This window comes from Equus caballus, chromosome 3 (assembly GCF_041296265.1).
Source record: "Equus caballus isolate H_3958 breed thoroughbred chromosome 3, TB-T2T, whole genome shotgun sequence".
Lineage (NCBI taxonomy): Eukaryota > Metazoa > Chordata > Mammalia > Perissodactyla > Equidae > Equus > Equus caballus.
Genome location: NC_091686.1, coordinates 63,771,563 through 63,795,529, shown reverse-complemented (window position 1 = coordinate 63,795,529; position 23,967 = coordinate 63,771,563). Strand labels below are relative to the sequence as shown.

Here is a 23,967-nt window from a genome sequence, read left to right as displayed (position 1 = left end):
TCAAGTCCTAACTTAACTTTTACAGAATAATAATATATACAGTTACTATTTGTTTGAACCCTCAAGTTAGTATTTTTTTTATTGAGGTCATAATAGTTTATAACATTGTGTACGTTATTCTTAGTGAGTCACCGGGTATATACCCCTTTACCCCTTATGTCCACCCCCCAATCCCCATCCCCTCTGGTAACCAGGAATCTGTTCTCTTTGTCCATGTGTTTATCTTCCACATATGAGTGAAATCATGTGGTGTTTGTCTTTGTCTGGCTTATTTTGCTTAACATATACCCTCAAGGTCCATCCACGTTGTTTCAAATGGGGTGATTTTGTCTTTTTTATGGCTGAGTAGTATTCATAGAATACTACATATACATAGAATATATATATATGTATATGTGTGTATATATATATATACACACACACCATATCTTCTTTATCCATTCATCAGTCCTTGGGCCCTTGGGTTGCTTCCATGTCTTGGCTATTGTGAATAATGCTGCAGTGAACATAGGGGTGCATAAGTTTCTGTGAATTGTTGATTTCAATTTCTTGGGATAAATACTCAGTAGTGGCATAGCTGGGTCATATGGTATTTCTACTTTTAATTTTTTAATAAATCTCCATACTGTTTTCCATAGTGGCTCCACCAGTTTGCATTCCCACCAGCAGTGTATGAACGTTCCCTTTCTCCACAACCTTGCCAACACTTGTTATTTTTTGTCTTGGTAATTATAGCCACTCTAATGGGTGTAAGGTGATAGCTCATTGTAGTTTTGATTTGCGTTTCCCTAATGATAAGTGATGTGAATATCTTTTCATGTGCCTATTGGCCGTCTGTATATCTTCTTTGGAAAAATGTCTGTTCATATCCTCTGCCCATTTTTTGATCGGGTTGTTTGTTTTTTTTTTGTTGTTGAGTTGTGTGAGTTCTTTATATATTTTGGAGATTAACCCCTTGTCAGATATATGATTTGAAAATATTTTCTCCTAGTTGCTGTGTTGTCTTTTCATTTTGTTCCTGGTTTCCTTTGCCTCGCAGAAGCTCTTTAGTCTGATGAAGTCTCATTTGTTTATTTTTTGTTTCATTTCCCTTGCCCGAGTAGACATGGTTTTCAAAAAGATGTTTCTAAGGCCACTGTGAAAGAATGTGCTGCCTATATTTTCTTCTAGGAATTTTATGGTTTCATCTCTTACCTTCAAGACTTTAATCCATTTTGAGTTAATTTTTGTGTATGGTGAAAGATAAAGGTCTATTTTTATTCTTTTGCATATGGCTGTCCAGTTTTCCCAACCCCATTTATTGAAGAGACTTTCCTTTCTCCATTGTATGTTCTTGACTCATTTGTTGAAGATTAACTGTCTGTAGATGTGGGGTTTTATTTCTGGGCTTTCACTTCTGTTCCATTCATCTGTGTGCCCGTTTTTGTACCAGTACCATGTTGTTTTGATTACTATAGCTTTGTAGTATATTTTGAAGTCAGGAATTGTGGTGCCTCCAGCTTTGTTCTTTTTTCTCAGGATTGCTTTAGCCATTCGGGATCTTTTGTTGCCCCATATGAATTTTAGGATTCTTTGTTCTATTTCCATGAAGAATGTCATTGGGATTCTGATTGGGATTGCATTGAATCTGTAGATTGCTTTGGGTAGTATGGACATTTTAACTATGTTTATTCTTCTGATCCATGTGCATGGAATATCTTTCCATTTCTTTATGTCATCATCGATTTCTTTCAGTAATGTCTTATAGTTTTCATTGTATAGGTTGTTTACCTCCTTGGTTAAATTTATTCCTAGATATTTTATTCTTTTTGTTGCGATTGTAAATGGGATTATATTCTTGAGTTCTCTTTCTGTTAGTTTATTATTAGAAATGCAAATGATTTTTGTAAGTTGATTTTGTACCCTGTTGCTTTGCTGTAGTTGTTGATTATTTTTAATAGTTTTCTGATGTATTCTTTAGGGTTTTCTGTATATAGAATCATGTCATCTGCAAACAGCGAGAGTTTCACTTCTTCCTTGCCAATTTAGATACCTTTTATTTCTTTTTCTTGCTTGGTTGCTCTGGCCAAAGCCTCCAGTACTATGTTGAATAAGAGTGGTGAGAGTAGGCACCCTCGTCTTGTTCCTGTTCTCAGAGGGATGGCTTCCAATTTTTCCCTGTTAAGTATGATGTTGGCTGTGAGTTTGTCATATATGGCCTTTATAATGTTGAGGTATTTTCCTTCTATTTGCATTTATTGAGAGTCTTTATCATAAATGGATGTTGGATCTTGTCAAATGCCTTCTCTGCATCTATTGAGATGATCATGTGGTTTCTATTCTGCATTTTGTTAATGTGTATCACATTGATTGATTTGCGGATGTCGAACCATCCCTGTATTCCTGGTATAAATCCCACTTGATCATAGTATAGGGTCCTTTCAATGTATTACTGTATTCTGTTTGCCAATATTTTGTTGAAGATTTTTGCATCTGTGTTCATCAGCAATATTAGCCTGTAATTTTCCTTCTTTGTGTTGTCCTTGTCTAGCTTTAGGATTAGAGTGATGTTGGCCTCATGGAATACTTCCTAACTCATTCTATACAATTAAAGCTATAAGACACTACTGAAAGGAATCAGCTTTTATCTGGGAAAGTTCTTATTTCTCCATTGTATCTGAAGGATAGTATCCAAGGCTGAATAGAATATTCTTGGCTGAAAGTTTGGTTTTTCAGGATTTTGAATATATCTTTCCCCTCTCTCCTAGCCTGTAAGGTTTCTGCTGAGAGTCCAACCACAGTGACAGTGCTCCTTTTTATAACTCTAATTGGTTACAAAGTAGGCTTTTGAATATGACCTTGAGCAAATTACTTAGTCTCTTGCCACCTCAGTTACCTCATCTGCAAAATGAGTATAGTAATAGTACCTACATCATTAGTGCTTGTAACCAATAAACCAGTTCATGTAAAATGCATTAAAAGTACCTGGCATGTATTGAGCACTCAGTAAATGTTAGTTGTAATCACTATCATTTCAATATATTAGTTTGTTTCTAAAGACATATTCCTTGCTAATTAATATCCCTGCAACTGTTTTAGTAAAGGATCTTCTGCCTTTTTCCTGGGCCTGATTTTATTATAAATCAACAGCATCCCCCTCCCCATTGGAATGATTCTCTCTGAGTCACCTGAAACAGATGGGTATCTGCAAAAAGATTCTTTCTGACCACTCTTACTTTCAATATTTTCTTGTGTGTATGTATACACAAGCTGTTTTAGGTTCACAGCACAATTGAGGTTGGTATAGGTTCCCATATACCCCCTGCCCTGACACATGTGTAGCCTCTTTCATTATCAACATCCCTCACCAGAGTGGTACATTTGTTACATTTGATGAACCTACATTGACACATCATAATCACTTATATTTATATATATTTTGGATACTTATATATATTTAAAGATGTATAATGCTCTGTTCCCACTCAAGTGGGTATACTGCAATACAATTCCACAGGTTTAAGGGCTCAGCCCTCGTTTCAGACTCCAGCTGCAAGGGTCAGAGCCACCTGCTCTTCTGACCAATGGGCTATAAATTTGGGAGTTTCCGTGACCCTCTCAGGTTCAGTAATTCTCTAGAACAACTCACAGAATTCACTGAAGGTGCTGTATTTACAGTTACAGTTTTATTATAAAGCCTACACATAGTGCAAGCTCTGGAAGAGCCCTGGACGCAGAGCTAACATGCCCTCTCCACATGGAGTCAGAGTGCTTTGCCCTTCCTGCACATCAGTGTGTTCACCAGTCACGGAGCTCCTCTGAACCTCAGTGTCTAGAGTTGTTACTGGGGTTTCATTACACAGGCATGATTGATTACATCACTGGCCACATGACTGAACTCAGTCTCCAGTCCTGTTCCCCTCCCAAAGTGCCAACCCTCCATCATGTTGCTGGTCTTCTTAGTGATCAGTCCTGATCCTACAGCTAAGGAGGGGCCCACCATGAGTCACCTTATTTGCGTAATAAAGACACACCTATCACTCAGAAAATTCCTACAGTTTTTGAAGCTCTGTGCCTGGAACCCAGAAGAAAGACCAGATATACTGTTTATTATACCACACATATATAACTCACATCAAGCCTGTATAGTTTCTAAAACATCATATTCCTTTATTTTTTACCAAGATGGTATCAACACTATGGCACTGGTTATCTTATGCTGATCAGAAGCTCTGAGTGGAAGTTCCATCTTTAATAACAAGTAACACTGGGGAAAATGAGTTAATGTTTTGTAATAAATTCAGATTGACAGGCAGAGTCACTCAAAATGTGGGGTCCATGGAGAAGAAATAATGAAAGGGATTCTTGATGGTGGAAAGGTTGGAGAAGGGCTTATGTAGGGTGGAAACTTCCCAGTAGGAAAAGCTAATACATGATAATGTGTTTATGGTGAGAATTAGAGAGCACAGCTTCCCTTCCCCACCTGACCCTTCCTCTCTTTCCTGGGGTGCAGTTTGACACATGAAGACACAGCATTCCCATTTGTGCTGTGTCACCCAGAAGAATGACACCAGTCATAGGTCTGTCAAGAAAGGTGCAATGTGCTAATGTGAGAGAGAATTTGGGAAAGATGTGCCTTTCAAATGTCGTCCCATGGATAACACTAGCCCTGGGCATTTGGATGCTATTTGTCCTGGGTATGGGAGTTTGTGAGAGCCCTGTCAAGTGTCATATTTCTTGCTTTGGTGAGGACATCCCATTAGTGTATTTATGCTTCCTGACCATGCAAATTTAAAACACACATGGGGAGAATGCCTGTTTAACATGCATGTGGATGTGCTGACGTTTTCTCTGGTTTCTCTCCTGTCCACTGCATCTCAGGGCTAGAAGATCTGGCTTCATAACTATTTTCATTGAAATGGAGTATTCACATCCCAAGCAGAACAGGCATCACGTCCGATTAAGTTCTGTTCAACAAGACTGCCACTTCCTGTCTGGTGTGTGTTTTAAACCATGTTCCCTGAAGCTTCTTTAGGTAAATATTGGCACTTAGTTACACAAATGGTCCTCTGCAGGAAGTTACAGAAAAACAGGTTAGACCTGGATTCTAAATCAAAACATTAGAGCTTTGTTTCAGGACAAAGCCTGGAAAGAAATACTGTGTAATCTGAGTGAAAAGAGAATGGCTTCCTGGGAATGAATGGAATGAGCATTACAGAGCAGCTCTTTGCCACTTCCTGACTCAAGTTCAACCACAAAGGAAGCAGAGACCCTCTTTCTTAATTAATTAGAATAAAAACTACAACTTGCCAGTCTAATGAATAGCCATTTAAGAAGCCTGGTAAATCAGAAGCCAAGAGGAAGAGAAAAAGTTTTAGATGGAGAGCAAGGAATGTGAAGGGGAAAATATATGACTTGATTCTCTTGAAAGTGTATTTTTTGTTGGATGCAAAGCAGTTAGAAAAAATAAGTATTCTAAAGTATGAGCAATAAGATTAGTGCAGAGGTCTCAACGTGAATTAAAAGAGAATAAATCAGAAGAGCAGAAAATTCTCAAGTCTGCCTCTTCTTCCTTTATCAGATCTTTGCTCCTTTCGTTTTCACCTATTTGTGTTTGATTAAATACCTCACCAGGTTCTGGAGGTGTGCTGAAATGGGAGTAGTGGCAGCCCCATGTGAACAGGATTTACAAAAGGTGAAGAATGCATTTGTCAGATTTTTGAGATATGGTGTAGAGCTCTGAAAAGCCTGGTAGTGGCATTTGAGAATTATCAAAGAAGGCAAGACCCAGAACCAGAAAGCATTTTTATCCACTTATTCAACAAATATTTACTAAGCATCTCTTATGTGCCAGATACTGTTTTAGGCTCCGGGGATACAGCAGAGAAAGAGAAATAAAAAAGCATGGACCTTACATGCCTCCAATTTTGTTAGGAAAGACAGCTAGTAAACAAAGAAATAAATGTATCATATAGAAAGCCAGTTTTAAGTACTCTGGAGAAAAGCGGAGATAGACAATGAGAGTGATGGGCAGTGTTATTTTCTGCTCAGCTTGTGAGCAGAAGTCAACCTGGAGGGAGGCATACGCTGGGAGAAAAGCTTGGGGAAGACCATCCAGGCAGAGGAAACAGCAGGTGTGAAGCTCTAGGGCAGAAGGGCTAGGTATACTTGAAGAGCAATGAGAAACTCCCATGAAGTGATAGGAGGGGGACAAGGAGATTGGGGGAAGCATTACAGTTCTCTTTGTTGTGACTTCAGGATCCTCCAAGGGCCACAAAGAATCCTGATAGTCCCAATAGCCTTTGCATGAACTATTCAAGGAGTTTTCATTATCTAGGTTTATTTTACATCAGGAAGCATTCTTAAGTTTGTAGCAACTTATTGTTAGGATTGTCACTTCCCAAGCATACTCATACAAAACCCATAAAATAATGCATTTTGCCTTTGTGTCATGTGGGTGTTAATGATGTTGGCCGTCAATGCCCCCATCTTCCTCTATTTTATATGTGAAACACCTGCCACAGCATGGCTTGATGAGTGGTGTGTGGATCTGCACCCAGGATCCAAATCAGTGAAGCCCAGACCGCTGGAGCGGAGTGCGCAAACTTAACCGCTATGCCACCAGGCTGGCCCCTGGAACTAGCCTTGAAGAACCTGGAATAGCCCACGATGCTGAAAGTGGTCACTGAAATATTCCTAACATCTCCCAAATCTCCCAGGATACAATAGTCACTTTGATTTCTGAACTATTGATATTTGAAGGAATCAACTTCATCAGGCAGCCCATTATCTGGTGAAGACTTTGGAGACATTCCACACCTTGGGACGTCATTGTCTTGTTTCCATCTGCTTCTGGAAACTCATTCACAGTTATTTCTTAACCTCCTATCTGGAGACTAAACTCTGGGCTAGAAGCTGGTTATATGTAGTGAGTAAAACAAAAGGTCTCTGCCCTCTGGAACTTTATTTTAGAGGAGGTAGAGTCACAGGTATAAACAGTGAGAGATATTACCGAATGCTGAGTGCCCTAAAGGGGTAAATGTTGCTGAGATGGAGACTAACAACAGAGGACTCACTCGGATCAAGTGGCCAGGACAGGCCTGTCAGAGAAGATGATCTTTAAGCAGAGGACTGAAGGTCTAAAAACATTCCAGATAGAGAGAACAGCATGAACAAAGGCACTAAGATGAGAAAGAATTCAACATATATCAGCCCGACTCAGAGAACCAAAGTCTGATGGGCAAAAGGGAGAGTGGCTTCAGGTGAGGGTGACAAGGGAGGTTGGGTCAAACCGTACAGGGCCGTTGTGACCAATGCAAGGAGTTTGGTCTTTATTCAATGTCCACTGGGAGGTCAGAGAAGGATGTTCAGTAGAAATGCCTTGAGCTGATTTATGATTTAGATCTTTCACAGATCCCTTGGCTGTTATGTGGGAAATGGTTGGAGGTAGACAGTAGAGGGAAGAGAGGAGGGAAACTACTGCATATGTCCACATCCAGGGGATCAATGATGGTAACTTGGCTGACAGCAGGGGTAAAGAAGATGGGGAGAAGGGCACATGAGATTATATTTTTGAGATTGTCTCAACAGGCTTTGCTGATGGATTGGATTTGGAGGGAAAGAGAGATAAAGGAGTCAAAGGAGACTCCCAGGTTTCTGGTGGTTGGTGGTGCCATTTAGAGGGAGGGGGCAGATTGAGGAAGAAGAGCAAGTTGGGGATGAGCCCAGAGACTGGAGTCGGATTATGTGGGTTCAAATCCTGGCTGTGCCGTAGACAAGTTGTGTGACCTTGGGCAAGGCTGTGCCTCTCTGTGCCTCAGTCTTCTCCCCCATAAAATAGGGGTCATTGTGTACCAACCTCATAGAGTGGTTGTGTAGATATATGTAAAGCACAAGTAGGCACCATATAAGTGTTACATGGGGGAAGAAATCAGCTTGGGAGGAAATAATGAGTTCATATGTAAGATACAAAAACAGATACATCAAGTAGACATTGAATATACTAGACCAATGTTCAAAATAGAAGTCTGGGCTGGAGATATAAATGTGGGAGTTGTCTGCATACAGCAGAAGGAGTGGAGGAAATAACCTACAGCAGGATTAGAAGGAAAGAAAAGAAAAGGAGACTTTCCATTTAAGAAGTACCTACTGTGTAGAGGTCAGGCAAAGGGGAGGAGCCAACAAAGAAGAATAAATGTAAGGGGGGTTGGGGTAGCAGGAAGAATCCCCAGGGATGAGGCCCGGGAGCCAAAAGAGGGCAGGAGTATAGCTGGGTTAGACATGAGTGACACATGCTTCTGAGGGGTCAGGGTTCCTCCTTATCATAATCTGTGTTTCATGAAGAAAACAGCACAAATTGCTTGTTTGTCCCTTTCTTCCCCAATTTCTGAATCACATGCATCTTTCTGCTGCAGCCCAACAACCTTCTCTGTTACCACCTTCCAAAGCACTTTCTCTGACACTCACTTGATGAAATCACTGTATTTAAAAAAGAAAAACTGGCAAGTACAGCTATTTTCTCATATGAGTGAGCACAAGAAATGCAAGCATCTCCTTTGGACCTTTTGGACGCATTGCAAATAAAGCCATTGTGTCAGCCTCCCCTTTATCAGGCATCCCTGAGGTGGCCAATCCCTGCTTTCCCCACCCTCTGCTTCTCTTTGCTGCCCTGGGCTGAAAAAGCATGCCTGCTGTGGGGATGGGGAGCCTTCTGTTTGCCCAGTGATCACTGCTAGCCTGTGGGAGGAGACAACGCCCCTAGTATTTGCCCTGCGCCCCTAGTATTTGCCCTGCGGGACCAGAGTGGTCACCAATCCTCTTCTCTGGCATCTGACCTGCTGTATGAGTTTCCTGGGGCTGCTGTAACAAAGAAGCACAAACCAGGTGGTTTAAAACAAGATAAATTTATTCTTTCACAGTTCTGGAGGCTAGAAGTCCAAAATAAAGATGTTGGCAGGGCCATTCCCCCCTGAAACCTGGAGGAGAGTCCTTCCTTGCCTCTAGTGGTTGACGGGCAACCTTTGGTGTTCCTTGGCTTGCAGCTGCACAACTCCAAGCTCTGCCTTCATCATCACGTCACTTTCTCCCTGTATGTCTCTGGATTCACCTGGCTGTCTTCTAAAGACAACAGTTGTTACCACCCAAGAGAGGTTGTCTGCCCGCTGCAAGACGTACCAGTAGTTCAGAGGCAAGGTGGTAGGAGAGAAAGGACTTTATTACAGCTTGCTAGCAAGGGGGTAGATGGCCAACTAATGTCTGAAAGAACCGTCTTACAGAACAAAGACTAGAGGCCAGGTATATAGGGGGCTGGTCTCTGGGTGGGGGAAACATCTGGTCTCCGGGTGGGGGCAGACATCAGGTCTCTGTTCCTCATAGTCCTTTGTTTTACTGGATATGCATTAAAGACTGAACCATCACCGCATACCCTGATCTTTCAGTTGTCATTGATGATGGCTATCAGCATAGACCCTCTGCCTGTGGGTCAATCACATTCCTAAAGAAACTCAAAAGAACAAACTTATCAACTTATAGGAGCTGGGAGGGGCCATAAAATCTACAGAGCATGTCTGGGTTAGTTAATCAGAGGTCATTCAAAGTTACAATATGGGTTCTGTTCTACAATATGGCTTCCCTCATGTCAATCTTGTGTTCAGCAGGTTATCACACTCATACTGGAGTAGGTATGACATCGTCTTAACTAATTGTACATGCGATAACTTTATATCCAAATAAGGTCACATTCTGAAGTACTGTGGGTTAGGACTTCAGCATAACTTTTTTTGAAGGGACACAATTCAACCCATAACACTTGCCTCTTTTGACCATATTTCATTTCAGGGCCTTTTATGGTAAGCCCTCTTTGGTTTTGAAAACCATGTTTTGCTTGAAAAATTGAGCTAGGAGTCTTGCATTTTCCAAGTTTTGATTGCTTTATTTTTTTTAGTCTTCTCCATTTTTCCTTTTATCATAAACCTTCATGACCCAGCAGACTGTTTTGACATTGAGCGGAGAGATCATTTCTCTCTGGCTCTTTGAGAGTTCCTGAGTCCTGGAGGTTTATATGAGGCTTTGCTTTGAAAGCTTAATTTTTGGAGACTGCCTTGACGGGACTTGACGAAGAGACGAGTGATTTGGCTTTGCTTCACCTTCCAAATGTACCTGCAGCAGCTGCTATTCTTGCTCTGGAGCATTTGGATTTAAATGTGTTTCTTGTCAACAAGATTGGCACCTTGTGTTTTTCCTCTTTCATTCATTCTTCTGAATAAATGTTTAACTTCTTGCAAACCCCGTACACTTTGCATGAAAAAATAGGTACAACTGACTTTTCTCGAGTCAAGGACAGACTGGCCTCTCTCAGGGGTAATAGCAGGCAGCTCCCTAGGCCCAGCTTGGCCACACCACTGGCTTCAGGGCGTCCTGTGCTATGACTGACCTCCACAGGATAGTTTTAGAAGATCAGGGAAAATGATGTTGACATGAAGAAGCTGGTTCAAATGAGATGCAGCCTAGCCTAGTAATTAGGAGCAAAGACTGATGAGATTGCCCACTTGCTGGTTTTGTGAATTTGGGCAAGTTGCTTAAGCATCAGTTTCATCATCATCTGTGAAGAGAATGTACTACATATGCCTTAGAAGTTTGCTGTGAGGCTTAAATGAACTAATGCAGGAAACATGCTTAGCATAGCTCTTGGCACAGTAAATAGCAGCAATTGTTACTGAAGGAAAGAGCTCCTGTTATTTCCCCCTTTATTTAGACATTCCTTGCTTTAATTTATTTTCCAACTGGTTTCAGTATCATTTTACCTTTGGGAGCATCTGAAGGTCAAGTTTGAGAACAAAGAAAGCAACTAAATGTGTTTAAGGGATGTGGATGGAAATCTGATCAAACATTTTTTTGAAAAGAAAAAAAAAGACTGCCAAGTATTCATGCGATGTCCTCTGCTAGCACTGACACTTTGTTAGGGTCATAGGGTTAGTGGAAATAAACCAAGTCAAGTATTGATTAGTAACTTAAATGTCAGGGAATTAAGCCTGCAGTGAAGCAGGCGATGCAAGCAGTTTAGTTTGGCTGTAAAAATGCCAACATTCCTGAAACAATGAGCTCATCATCAAATTCTTCTTCCACACCCATCAAAGAATCTATGACTTGTTTGTTCATTTTTTGTTTTGGTTTTCTGGACAGCTAAGAATGGGCAGCTAAGTGGTTCTCAAACTTTAACATGCATTAGAATCATGTGGAGGGCTTGTTAAATAAAACAGAGACCCTGAGTTGTTGATTCAGTAAGCCAGGGCTAGGGCCTGAGAATTTGCATTGCTAATAAGTTCCCTGGTGATGCTGATGCTGCTGATTCAGGAACCACACTTTGAGAACCACTAATATGGAATCCCTGAGGCATTATGGTGTGGTATAGAGCACAGGGCATTTTAGTCACAAAGAAGGGGTTTCAAATTCTGGAGCTGTCTGTAGTAGCAGAGTTATGTTAAGCAAATAATCTCTCCGAGATCAAGTTTCTTCCATTTTTAAACAAAAATAATAAAATCCACCTTGTTAAGTTCCTTGTAAGCGTTAAAAAAGATGTCTGTAGGGGCTGGCCCCGTGGCCGAGTGGTTAAGTTCGCGCACTCCGCTGCAGGCGGCCCAGTGTTTCGTTAGTTCGAATCCTGGGCGCGGACATGGCACTGCTCATCAGACCACGCTGAGGCAGCGTCCCACATGCCACAACTAGAAGGATCCACAACGAAGAATATACAACTATGTACTGGGGGGCTTTGGGGAGAAAAAGGAAAAAATAAAATCTTAAAAAATAATAATAATAAAAGATGTCTGTAAATAAGTGAACGTTGTTCACTGCCTGGCATTGTTAGTTTAAAAGATTCTATTTATTTATTTTACTCTAAGAATTTTTTCTTTTTGGTAAATTGTGTAAATATTTCTGAATGTTCTGGGCAACCAAGTCTATCTAATGGATAATACTGCTCACTTAAGTAAGTGAAACAATTTGAAAGATTTCACTAAGGTTTCACTTCAGATTTCCTGTGCCACTTTTCAAGTTGGGGGTGTGTGTGTGTGTGTGTGTGTGTGTGTGTAGTTTTTTTCTTTTAATTAAACGAGTTTTCCTCTCCATTAAACTCTTACTAGGTAGCAAGTTGCGTAATGGATTTGGAATTTCACCCTTCTCTAATTTTGCAGATTGGAATTTCAGCATATTTTGATGTGTAGGTGGTAGAGGGCAGTGAAAAAGTCACAGCTAGATTGGAAACCCTGGGTTTTCATAATTCACGAACTGTTAGAAGCTGACAATTTTTGTCTTCTTGTATTCAGAAGCAACCTTGTAAATATCTGGGATGTAAATGCCACAGAATCACCTGGAGAGCTTCTTAAACGTGTAGCGTCTACCTTAACATCTCATTTCTAAAGAGTATGATTCAGTATGTCTACGGCAGGGCCTGGGCACATGCATTTTAGAGAATCACCCAAGTGGTACAGTGGTACATTTCAAGAAAGACTAGGAAGGGGCCTGAATGGTCATGACTGCATTCAAATTCAGATTCTGTCGCTTAACTAGCTACGAGGCCTTGAGCAAATCCTCCAACCTTCTTACATCTTGGTGTCCTGCATGTGAAATGTGTCACTGTTACTCATTCATCAGGGCTGTCATGCAGGTTACAGTTAACATATATAAAGTACCCAGCACAGTGCTGGGCATGAAGCACTCAAATGCTCTCAGATTGTGGTGGTTCCTCTAACATGCCACACATGGAAGGCGGACACCTAAGCTAGACGCTAAAGGTCACAGATGGATAGAACTGAAATGAAGCCAGTTGGCTCTGAATCCATAAAATATTTATTAAACCTTGGACAAAGAGAATTCTCCAAAGATTATGTTGAAGTGACTGATGTCTTACAGGTGCCTTTAGATCAGGCACATTCACATCTAGTTTCTAATTCATTATAATTACTTTAGAATCAAAACTCTTTATTTTGGATGCTTTAAGATTAAATGATGTTTGATTGTACTGAAACAATTTGTTCAATCTAATCTATTGAATCAATGGACTATCATTTTTTTACTGTCCCAGAACATTAATTTTCCATTCACTTTAATGCGACAAGATAATGCCTTTGCATGAAAGTGTTGAACACTTTAGGAGAGTCTAAAAGAAGCCATAGTAACACAAGATAATGGAGCCAATATTATTCAGTAACAGGATAGTAAAATCAGTTTAGAAAGAAAACATTATTATTGTAAAGACAGACTCATTCAGAGAGTTAGGAAATAGCATATACTGTAAGTACATGTTTACTTGAATTTTTCTCAACATCTTTGTGGCTATTCTATAGTATCTTAAGCAATTTTCAGATATTTTCTTCTTTCTGTAGGATGGTCCTTCCCAGCTTCCTGTTATGTTCTAATTTGTGTGTTTAAAATTAGTATCATGGCATTTTTCATTTCCACACTATTCCTGAAGATTTATGTCATTGAAGCCTTCAGAAGGGAATTTAACCAGCCACAATTGCACATCCATTAAACAAAGCTTAAGACCAGACAGTCCTAATGGGGTTTTCATTTATGGATCCTTTAGTGTAGGGTTCCCCAAGGACAAGAGTAACATTAATTAAAACATCTTGAGTCTGTAAACCACAATTACTGCTGTGTGAGATGCAGTGAAGAGCTTTGGATTCTCACTTGACAACAAAGAGAATGTAGGAAATTCTCTCCTCTTGCTTTCATGCAGATGCCACTTTAAGGTAAATGTTTTTCAGAGTGACCAGGATTAATGCAGTTCATTGCTCTAGAGAACGAATGTTTTGTATTTCTGATTTGTTACACAAGAGGGAAAAACAAGAGACCTTGTTATATATGTGGTAGTTGTCATATTTCCTGCATGTCTAGGGATGGACTATTCTCTTGAACCACTCCTGAAGTGATAGGAAGGTGTGCAAAGTATGGGTTTGTTCTGTGGTTCCAATATGCATATGGGAACATGCATATGTAGGATAAACAAAGATATCATTTTGAGCGAGTAGAACTTTCAAATATTTCCTTCTAGGTTGGACACCGGGGGACAGTGAGAGATTATCCAGGCTTCAACCCATCAGTGGATGCTGAAGTGATTCGTAAGGCAATCAGAGGAATTGGTGAGTAATCCTTTATGATTCCTTTCTTAACGTTGAAGCAAATCAGGAAAATTACAATCTAAAAGTACACAGCGGGGTCGGCCCTGTGGCCAAGTGGTTAACTTCAGCACATTCCTTTTCGGCAGCCTGGGTTCAGTTCCTGGGCACAGACCTACACCACTCGTTGGCAGCCATGCTGTGGTGGCAACCCACATACAAAATAGAGGAAGATTGGCACAGATGTTAGCTCAGGGCAAATCCTCTTCAAGCAAAAAAAGTGGAAGATTGGCATAGATGTTAGCTCAGGGCAAATCTTCCTCAGCAAAATAAAATAAAAGTGCTAGGTTCAGTTTGCCCAATTTGGCTTACTCAATTAGAGAAATTGTAAGGGACTTTTAAAAATTGTGAAATAGTGAGGAAGGGTATAGGGAACTCAGTTTTATTAAATCTTAATATTAGCCATGTTAACTTAATATGAAACACTACCATCACCATCACTACTACCAACAATAATAATAGTCATAATAATAAATCATTGTATGTATGGTCCATATCAGTTCTTCCTGGATCTCATTCCCATCCCATTCCCTAGAAATAAATACCATCGTAAATTAAAGTTTATTCCTATGAAACTTTTGATTCTGTAACTACATCTGTATGACATATTGTTTTGCATGGTCTTAAACAGTATAAAATGGAATCATACTGTGTACATTCTTCTGCAACTTGTTTTTATCCCTTAACATTATGTTTTTGAGATTTATCCATGTTGATATGTTTAGCTCTGGTTCATTAATTTTAACTGCACAGTAGGCTATTGAATTACTGTATCATCAAATGGGAATATTGATGGAACATAAAATTGCCTACAATTATTTTCTGCTGCAATGTAAAAATGCTGCACTGAATATTCCTGCTTAAGTCTCCTTGTGCACCTTTCCAAGCATTTCTCTAGAATGTAACAATTGGAATCTCTAGGTTGAAGGGGATGTTTACCTTCAAATTAACTAGAAATATTGCCAAACTAGCATTCCTTATATATTGCTCCATATTCTCATCAATCCTTGCTACGGTCGTACTATTCAGTTTTTCCAGTTGAGTGGGTCTAAGATTGTGTCTTGCTCTGTTTTCATTTCCTCCCTTTTCCCTATCCCCTATTACTGATACAGTTAAGCGTCCTTTCTTGTTTATTTACTTCCTCTTCCATCAATTAGTTCTTCATATCTTTTGTCCATTTTTCAGTTGACTTGTCTTCTTCATGACTGACAAGATTTTTTTTCTATGTGTTGGAAATTTATTTATGTGAATAAATGAGTTATATATGAATTATTAATATAAATTAACATATTTATATTAATAAAATTCTAGAGCTTCAGGCAGGTCAAATTGATGCAACAGAAAGACAACAAATATGAAAAAAAGTTATCAGAATGGCTCAGAGAAAAACACAAGTACAGTCTTCAATTAACTGTCAATACAGTATATTCTGTGCTGCCTTAGGCACTTTAGGGGACAATTTTTAAACAGAAATTGCAATGTTCCTTCACTTGATGGTAGTGGTGATTTTTCAGAACATACAATGTTTTTACATAAGTGATTATATTTAAACCAGCAAAATATAAATTCATTGTCAGCCTCCAGCGTGACATATGATACTTAACCACCTCTCCTGCCACCTCTTCAGAGCATCCTCTGGACTGTAACTTTCTCTACATTGCTTAACTGTTCAATATGCTCTCATCTGCAATTCATCATCCAGAAATTCATGTTGGTGATTCCCCCTTCTATTTACTTCACAGAATTGTGTTTATGACATGCTCTTCTTTCCTTTAACTATTTTTGTCTTGTGTCTCTCAAGGGATGGGAATCAAAGCCGTGAGTAAATCCTTCCCAATTCAATTCAGTGTCTTTGCACTCTGGCATACATCCTCGCTGCTGCTGGCCAGTATGTATGGAACTGTCTACAGGATGGTTTTACGACCACCAACATCTCCTTTTTGAATAGCATCTACACAAATTTGAGAAGACAAGCTTTTTGTTCCATAGAACCACTTATGTTCTTCTCCTGGTGGGCTCTGGGGACATCTTGGTGAGAGGAGGATCCTCTCCTGAGACTGAGACATTGGTGGGGGCCGCTGTTCTGAGCTGGCCCAGGCGTGCTGACACGGACACCGGTGGGGGCCACCGAGGTGTGCCCCCCAGGCGGTCAGCCCAGGGGTCTCAATTTTTTTTAATAAATTCTGGATACAAAACTTTTTTTTTTAATTACAAGCCATCAAAATATTTTCTTCTGGTTGGTGGTTTTCTTTTAACATTGATTATAGTAATTTTTTTGCGAAGAAGTTTTAGATTTTAGTGAAATCAGGTTTACCAATTTTTTTTTTATGATTTATACTTATTATGTCTTTTCTATAATGAGCTCATAAAGATATTCTCTTGTGGGGCCTATCCCCTGGCCTAGTGGTTAAACTTCCACGTGCTCCACTTAGGCAGCTTCAGTTCACAGATTTGGATCCCAGGTGTGGACCTACTCCCGCTCATCAGCCATGTTGTGGAGGCATCCCACATACAAAATAGAGGAAGATTGGCATGGATGTTAGCTCAGGGCTAATCTTCCTCAAGCAGAAAAAAGAGGAGGATTGGCAACAGATGTTAGTTCAGGGTGAATCTTCCTCATAAAAACACACACACACACACACAAAAGAAAGATATTCTCCTGTGTTTTCTCCCCCAAGTTTTGCACTCTGATTTTTCACATTGAGATCTTTAATCTGCGTGGGATTAATGTTTGTGCATGGTATTTAAAAATATCTAATTTTATTTTATCTCATGTGGCTGGTTAGTAGTCCCAGCACAATTTATCGAAGAATTCACCCTTTCTGCACTGATTTGTTATGTCACCTCTGTCTTATAAGTTGCCCTGTTTTTCTGCTCTCTGCTACATTCCATTGGCCTCTCCTTTTCTCAATACTACATTGTCATAATTGCTATTATAATTTTATAATGACACAGTGTCTAGTAGGACAAGAGCTTTTCTTGACTCTTTGCTTCTGCTGTGATTTTAGGGTCAGTTTGTCAAGTTCCATGAAATATACTATTAGGGTTTTATATCAGTGTAATATTATCTTGTTTCTGCCTGTTTGGGGTTTTTTTCCCCTCCATTTTTAAATGAAAGTTATTTCTTCATTTATCTCTTTGATTTCTCCATGTATACTTAGCGTACACTGTTCACTTGAGTACACTGTTCCATGAGGTTAATGTCAAATTGAATGAATTAATGGTCTTTAAATTCTATTGCTTGTCTTTGTTAACATTGTGTTTCTTCAGGAATTTTTGCATTTTGGTTTACAGGCGCACTTTGAGAAGGAAGTTTTTGTTTGTGAGCCCCACTCCTGCCATGTTGTCAGCCCAGAGCCAGGTGTCATAATGGTATTTGCATTAGAGATGCGTCAGATCCAGTCTCTGAACCACGAGGCAGCTTAGTTTAGTTCCTGGTCTTGAGCATGTGCACAAATAGATGAGAAACTGCCTAGCATACAAACTGCATGTAACTGCAGGTAGTTATGTCTGGAGTCTAGGGCCATGGGGTATAGAGATGCAGAGAATGGGCAGAACATTAGAACAGAGACATGAGGCAGGAGCTAGATCTTAATGAGGTGGTATATGAGCTAAGGGGCTTAAATGTCATCGTAAAAGTTACAGAGAGCCATTAGGATTTCAACCAAGAGATTGACATGATCACATTGCATTTTAAAAGTATTTACTTAGACTGTAATATACACTATGAATTATAGGGGAGGTTAAGTTAGGAAGCTTTTGAAGTTTCTATGTAAAAAATGATGAGGGCTCAGTGGCAGAGGGCATGCAGAGAAGGTAAATTCAAGAGATGCAGATAGTTGTTAAAATATAAGGAGTAAGGAAAAGAAAGGAGTATAGGATGACTCCCAGGGTTTTTGCTTTGATGACTATATCCATGGTGGTATCGCTGATGAGGGAACATAGAATGAAAGACAAGTTAGAGAGGAGCTAGAATGAGTTCAACCTGGAGCATGCTGCGTTTGAGATACTTGTGCAGTTGGAGGTGTCTAGTCGTGCAACAACACAGATGCCATTACAGGTGCAAGTGATAACCAGACTCACAGGGCACAACTGGGCTGTAATTGAATTCTGTGTTTACTTAACTATGTAGAAGAATGAATACAAGATCAGACATCACAGTGGGGCAACATCTTTCGTTGGGAGGCCTAGCAGCTAACCAAGTACACAGATTCTTTTGCCCCATCAATGATATAGACTATGTACCATTGCCACAGGCATGTGTAGCCAAGGTGTGTAGGGTTGATCTATACCCAGAGAAGTTGAGCCGTGAGTTCCACTTGATCTTATATACCATTCTAGTCATGCAGGCCCAAGGTGTGCAAGCCGACTCACAGCTCCCCAACCCAGGTATAGTTCTCTACTGCAAAGGAGGCTGACACAACCTCCCACATTATCTTAATACTATAATAACCAAGGAAATAGTGACCTTGAGGTTATTCTCAGGCAGGCCAGCATCAGCCCTTTACTTACAACAGGTGGTTAAGTATATGGGTCTGGAATGCCTAAGAGACATATGGACCAAAGAGAATACATGTTTTGGAGTCAGAGATCTGGGTTCAAGACACTAAGGGTTAGTATCTTCATCTTTAGGACAGCTTAATCAGGGCCCCTGTGCATATTCACTATGACTGAATAAAAGTTGCCTTACATGGCAGGTTCTCAATACATGTCGGCTCCTTTTTTTCTAGAGGATAAAAGATTTTGATATCAAGTGTGGAGATTAGAAAAGGATAAAAGGTGACAAGACAATAACTGAACCTCATGAGGTGAGAAAACCTAGTTCAAACGCAATGCATTCCTTTTGCTACTTCTCCTGTCATATACAGATAGGAATATTTTGGCAATGATTGTTTTCTTCCCTCAAAACTATCCAAAGAAAGTTAATTTTTTTCCCCAAACCTAAGCAAATGAAGAAATGAAGATTTCAACCTGGTGAGAACCTGGAAATTAAAAATTAAGATGCCTTCCTCTCTACATTTGTTTCAGACTATTAATCATTTTTTCTTTTGTTCATGATACATATTAAGCATCTTTGGGTTGAGAATGAGTAAAATTATTTTTGTTTCCTTTAGGAACCGACGAGAAAACACTCATCAGCGTTCTGACTGAGCGGTCGAACGCACAGCGGCAGCTGATTGTTAAGGAATATCAGGCGGCCTATGGAAAGGTACGATTTGATTAACGTAACAGGCACTAAAGTGCTAACCACTAATGGACCAGCCATGCTCCCAGGTGATTGCGCCCACAAATCTTCTGCTTCAAGCCAAGTAGAGGAAGTGCCCTGTGCATCCGGTCAACAGCCTGCAATATAAGTCTTGGTTTTGCCCTTAACGGGCTGAATGGCCTTGGGCATGTTATTGGATCTTTCTGGGCCTCAATTTCTTCACCTCTTGCTGCCTTAGATCACTGGTTCTAAACCAGCAGTGATTTTGCTCCCTAGGGGACACTTGGCAATGTCTTGAGACATTTTGATTATCACAAGTGGTGGGAGAGAGAAAGATACTTCGGGCAACTGGTGGGTAGAGGTCGGGAATGCTGCTAAACTCCTACAATGCACAAGACAGTTCCCACAACAAAGAATTATCTGAGCAATTATTTGATAAGCCCCATCTTAGATGATCTTTAACTTCTCTCTCGATTTTAAAATGTTTATGTAATTATAGGTTTAATTCATTAAGCAAATGAAAACTTCCTAATCACCTGAAACTGACTATACAAAGACAAGTTAGCCTTGGTCTTTGCCGCACAGTTTATTTGTTCACCGCGTATTGTTGAGTACCGCTCTGTGTCAGGGAGTATCCTAGACGTTAGAGACACGCTGGTATAAAAAGCAGATCCTCTCTTCTTCATGGAGGTAATATTCTACTAGAAAAGGAATAAATAAGTAAATAAAATAAATTCAGATATTGGTAAGTGCTGTGAAAAAATTACAGTGGGATGGTATGATAGAGACCCACTGGTGAATGGCACTTTTAGATCAGATGGTGAAGAAATGTCAGTGAGGGGTTGTTACTTTACTGTCAACTAAGACTAAACAATACTAAGGATTCTCCTCTGCTTGACCTGGCGGAAGAGCATTTCAGCCAGAAGGTGCAGCAAATGCAAAAGCCCTGAGGCAGAAGCAAGCTAGTAATATTTAAGAAACAGAAAGAGTTCCAATATGGCAGGAATGTAGAGAGTAAAGGGGAACGGAGGAAAGAGATGAGGTTAGAGACAGGTTTAGAACATGCTGGGCCTTGGGCTCTTGGTACAGAGTTTAGATTTTATTCTAAAAACAATAGGGAATCATTGGAGGTTTATAAGCTAGGTGAATAATCTAATCTAATATATATATATATATTTGTTTTTTATTTGAGGAAGATTAGCTCTGAGCTAATGCCTGTACCTACCTTCCTCTATTTTATATGTGGGACACCTGCCACAGCATGGCTTGATGAGCGGTGCGTAGGTCTGCACCCGGGATGCGAACCAGCGAACCCTGGACCACTGAAGTGAAGCACGCAAACTTAACCTCTGCACCACCAGACCAGCCTTCTAATTTATATTTTTAAAAGATTATTTTAGCAACTGTGGCTAAGAAACTGTGGAGGGGAAAGAGTGGAAACAGAGACCAGTCAGACTATTGGGTCCAGGTGAGAATTGAGAGTGTCTAGTAACCATCCAAAGATAGCTCAGGCATCACCCCGCGATGGCCAAGCCCTCAGGCTCCATTACGACACACTTCTCTCTGTGTTCCCTCTATCAGATACTTAACATATTATATTGAAATTTTATCTTTGAATATTTTTATTTTTCCTATTAGGACATAATGTCCTAAGGGTAAGGATTGTGTCTAACTCACCTTTAAGTGCCTAGCACAGAGCAGGTGCCAAGTAAACATTTGTCAAATTAAATGAATTGCCAGGCTTCTAGGCAAGGCAACATGCACATGTATAGGGGGCATGAATGATCTCCTGGCCTTTCAGGATTTCCAAAATCTGGAATAAGGTGGAGGGTGGAGGTGGAGGGTAACAACCATTTCTCCCAATGTGATAGAATGAGAACAGGTGAAGTAAGATTCAGTTGGAAAGTCTTGGGTTGAGGACAGATGGTAGTGGAATTTAGCATTTAGAGAGGAAACACCTGTAGCAATTACACAGCACTAGTGACACTTGGCTCCATCTCATTTGTTTCAGCAGGAGCATAACCCCGCTGGGCCCCCCAGCGGCATGGTAGATGTTGGTCTATGTTCACATTGTCATAGGAGTCTGGGAGGCTGCCAGCCTCTCTTTCAGAGCTGAAAATAATCAAGAGCAGGGAAAATAATTATTCAATAACATTTCTTTGAATGCTGAAAATAGAAACCATGGGACCTGCCCTCAAGCAGGGGAGGTGGACTGTGCTTATGTAATGTGTGAAAACAGTGCCAAAGGCCAGTAACAATAAGTAAGGTCCACCCAATTGCCACATTCAGGGTTCCCCCTGCTGTTGTTGCCAGAACACTGCTTGTGACGCCTCCTAGTCTTACCAGAGGCAAATGACCAACCACTACCTTCCCTTCCCTTTTCTCTCCAGAGCTCTCTGGCAGTCACTGAGAAGTAAGGCAGGAAAAGAACACCTGCCAGTGAAGCTGGGTGTGAATTATAGGGGCTCCACCTCCTCTTCCCTCACCCCAACCGAAGCACTGAGAGCATCAAGGCCCCAGGAAAAGGATGTTAATACTCAGTTCCTGTCTATGGCACTTGTGTAACCCCCTCCATTGGTTTTCCTTCAGAAAACCTTCTATAAAACAGAACATTTTGGAAGCAATCAAAAATGCATATTCATATCCATAGAAATATTCTCACTGTTTCTGTTTGTTCCCTGTGGATGGACGTGTTTTCATTTGAATCGATACATATGTTCATCTTTCACTAGGTGGCTTTAGAGAACGAGAAAGGAAAAATATTTCACATTTTCTTTTGGGGTGTTTTATTTTAGGCACTGAAAGATGACTTGAAGGGTGATCTCTCTGGCAACTTTGAGTATCTCATGGTGGCCCTCGTGACTCCCCCGGCTGTGTTTGATGCGAAGCAGCTGAAGAAATCCATGAAGGTATGAGCCCAAGATAAGTCATGTCTGCCCAGGATTTGACTACATCATCAAAAATAGTGACTTTCTTCCAGGGCACACTTGAGATATGGGTGTAAATATGATAGATTTGGATGGCATTTTGATTCTGTGTTCTCCAGTCGTTAGAACAACGCTGAAATGGGGAGCACTTGTGGAACCTTGAGCCCACATGTTCCTAGGCTGAAAGGATATTGTCATAGCCTAATTTTGCTTGTTTAATTTTTGACCTGAGCTATCAAATTCTCTATTTTGTGTGGCGCAGTGGTTAAGTTTGCACATTGCACTTCTAGGCAGCCTGGGGTTCGCCTGTTCGGATCCCAGGTATGGACATGGCACCGCTTGGCAAAAGCCGTGTTGTGGTGGGTGTCCCATATATAAAGCAGAGGAAGATGGGTACGGATGTTAGCTCAGGGCCAGTCTTCCTCAGCAAAAAGAGGAGGATTGGCAGTAGTTAGCTCAGGGCTAATCTTCCTCAAGAAAAAAAAAATTCTCTATTTTGTTGTCGCTGAACGTAAATAGCACCATCATCAACCCCATTGCTTAGGCCAAAACTAGTATTATCTTTGATCCCTCACTTTCCCTTCCTCTTCAGTGTTCCCAAATCTATCTGCAAGTCCATTAGCTCTACTCCAAAATCTTTCAAAAATGTGTGCACGTCCCTCAGAATCCATTGCTACCGTTCTAGTTCAACCACCATCATCTCTTGACTGGACTGAAATCCATTCACCACAGAATAGCCAAAATGATTTCTATAAAGTTGTTTTTAGAATCAGATTATACTGTTCACCTGCATAAATCTTCAATGACTTTGAATACTTAAAATCCAATCTCCTTACCATGGGCTTCATCACCCAATACATTCTGGCTCCTGTCTATCTCTGTGACTTTTTTTTTTTTTTTTGAGGAAGATCAGCCCTAAGCTAACATCTGCTGCCAATCCTCTTTTTTGCTGAGGAAGACTGGCCCTGAGCTAACATCCGTGCCCATCTTCCTCTACTTGTGAGATGCCTACCACAGCATGGGTTGCCAAGTGGTGTCATGTCTGCACCCGGGATCTGAACCAGCAAATCCCAGGCCGCTGAAGCAGAATGTGCGCACTTAACCGCTGCGCCACCAGGCTGGCCCCTATCTCTGTGACTTTTTAAAATTCTATCTATATCAGTCAGGATTCCCCAGAGAAGCAGAACCAGTAAACAGGAGATATATACTAAGAGATTTATTGCAAAAAATTGGTTACATGGTTATGGGGCTGCCTAGGCAAATCCAAAATCTGTAGGCAGGCTGTCAGGAAGTGCAGGCTGGAACTCTTGGCATGAGCTGAAAATGCTGCCCACATGTGGAATTTCTCCTTCAGAGATGCCTCAGCTCTGCTTTCAAGGCCACCCAGAATATCTAGAATAATCTCCCTTACTTAAAGTCATTTGATAATGGACTTTAATTATATCTACAAAATACCTTCACAGCAACACCTAGATTAGTGTTTGATTGAATAACTGAGAACTGTAACCTGGCCAAATTGACACATAAGACTGACTATCACACCCTCTCCTCCCCCCTTCTCCCATCTCAATTCAATGATGTAGTTATACTGGCTTTCTCTCTGCTCCTGGAACATTCTAAGCTTATTCCTATCTTGAGGTCTTTATGTACATGATGTTCCTTCCACCTCGCATGCTTTTCC

The 23,967-nt window shown here is 40.5% G+C and overlaps 1 protein-coding gene across 1 annotated transcript in view; it reads left to right on the top strand.

Moving 5' to 3' along the window:
* The window catches only part of ANXA3 (annexin A3), a 61,900-nt gene that overhangs the window by 6,360 nt on the left and 31,573 nt on the right, over positions 1–23,967 (top strand). Inside the window, exons 3-5 of the mRNA XM_001492000.6 lie at positions 14,030–14,117; positions 19,268–19,362; positions 22,155–22,268. Coding sequence (XP_001492050.2) covers positions 14,030–14,117; positions 19,268–19,362; positions 22,155–22,268 — 297 coding nt within the window. The remainder of the gene's footprint in view (positions 1–14,029; positions 14,118–19,267; positions 19,363–22,154; positions 22,269–23,967) is intronic.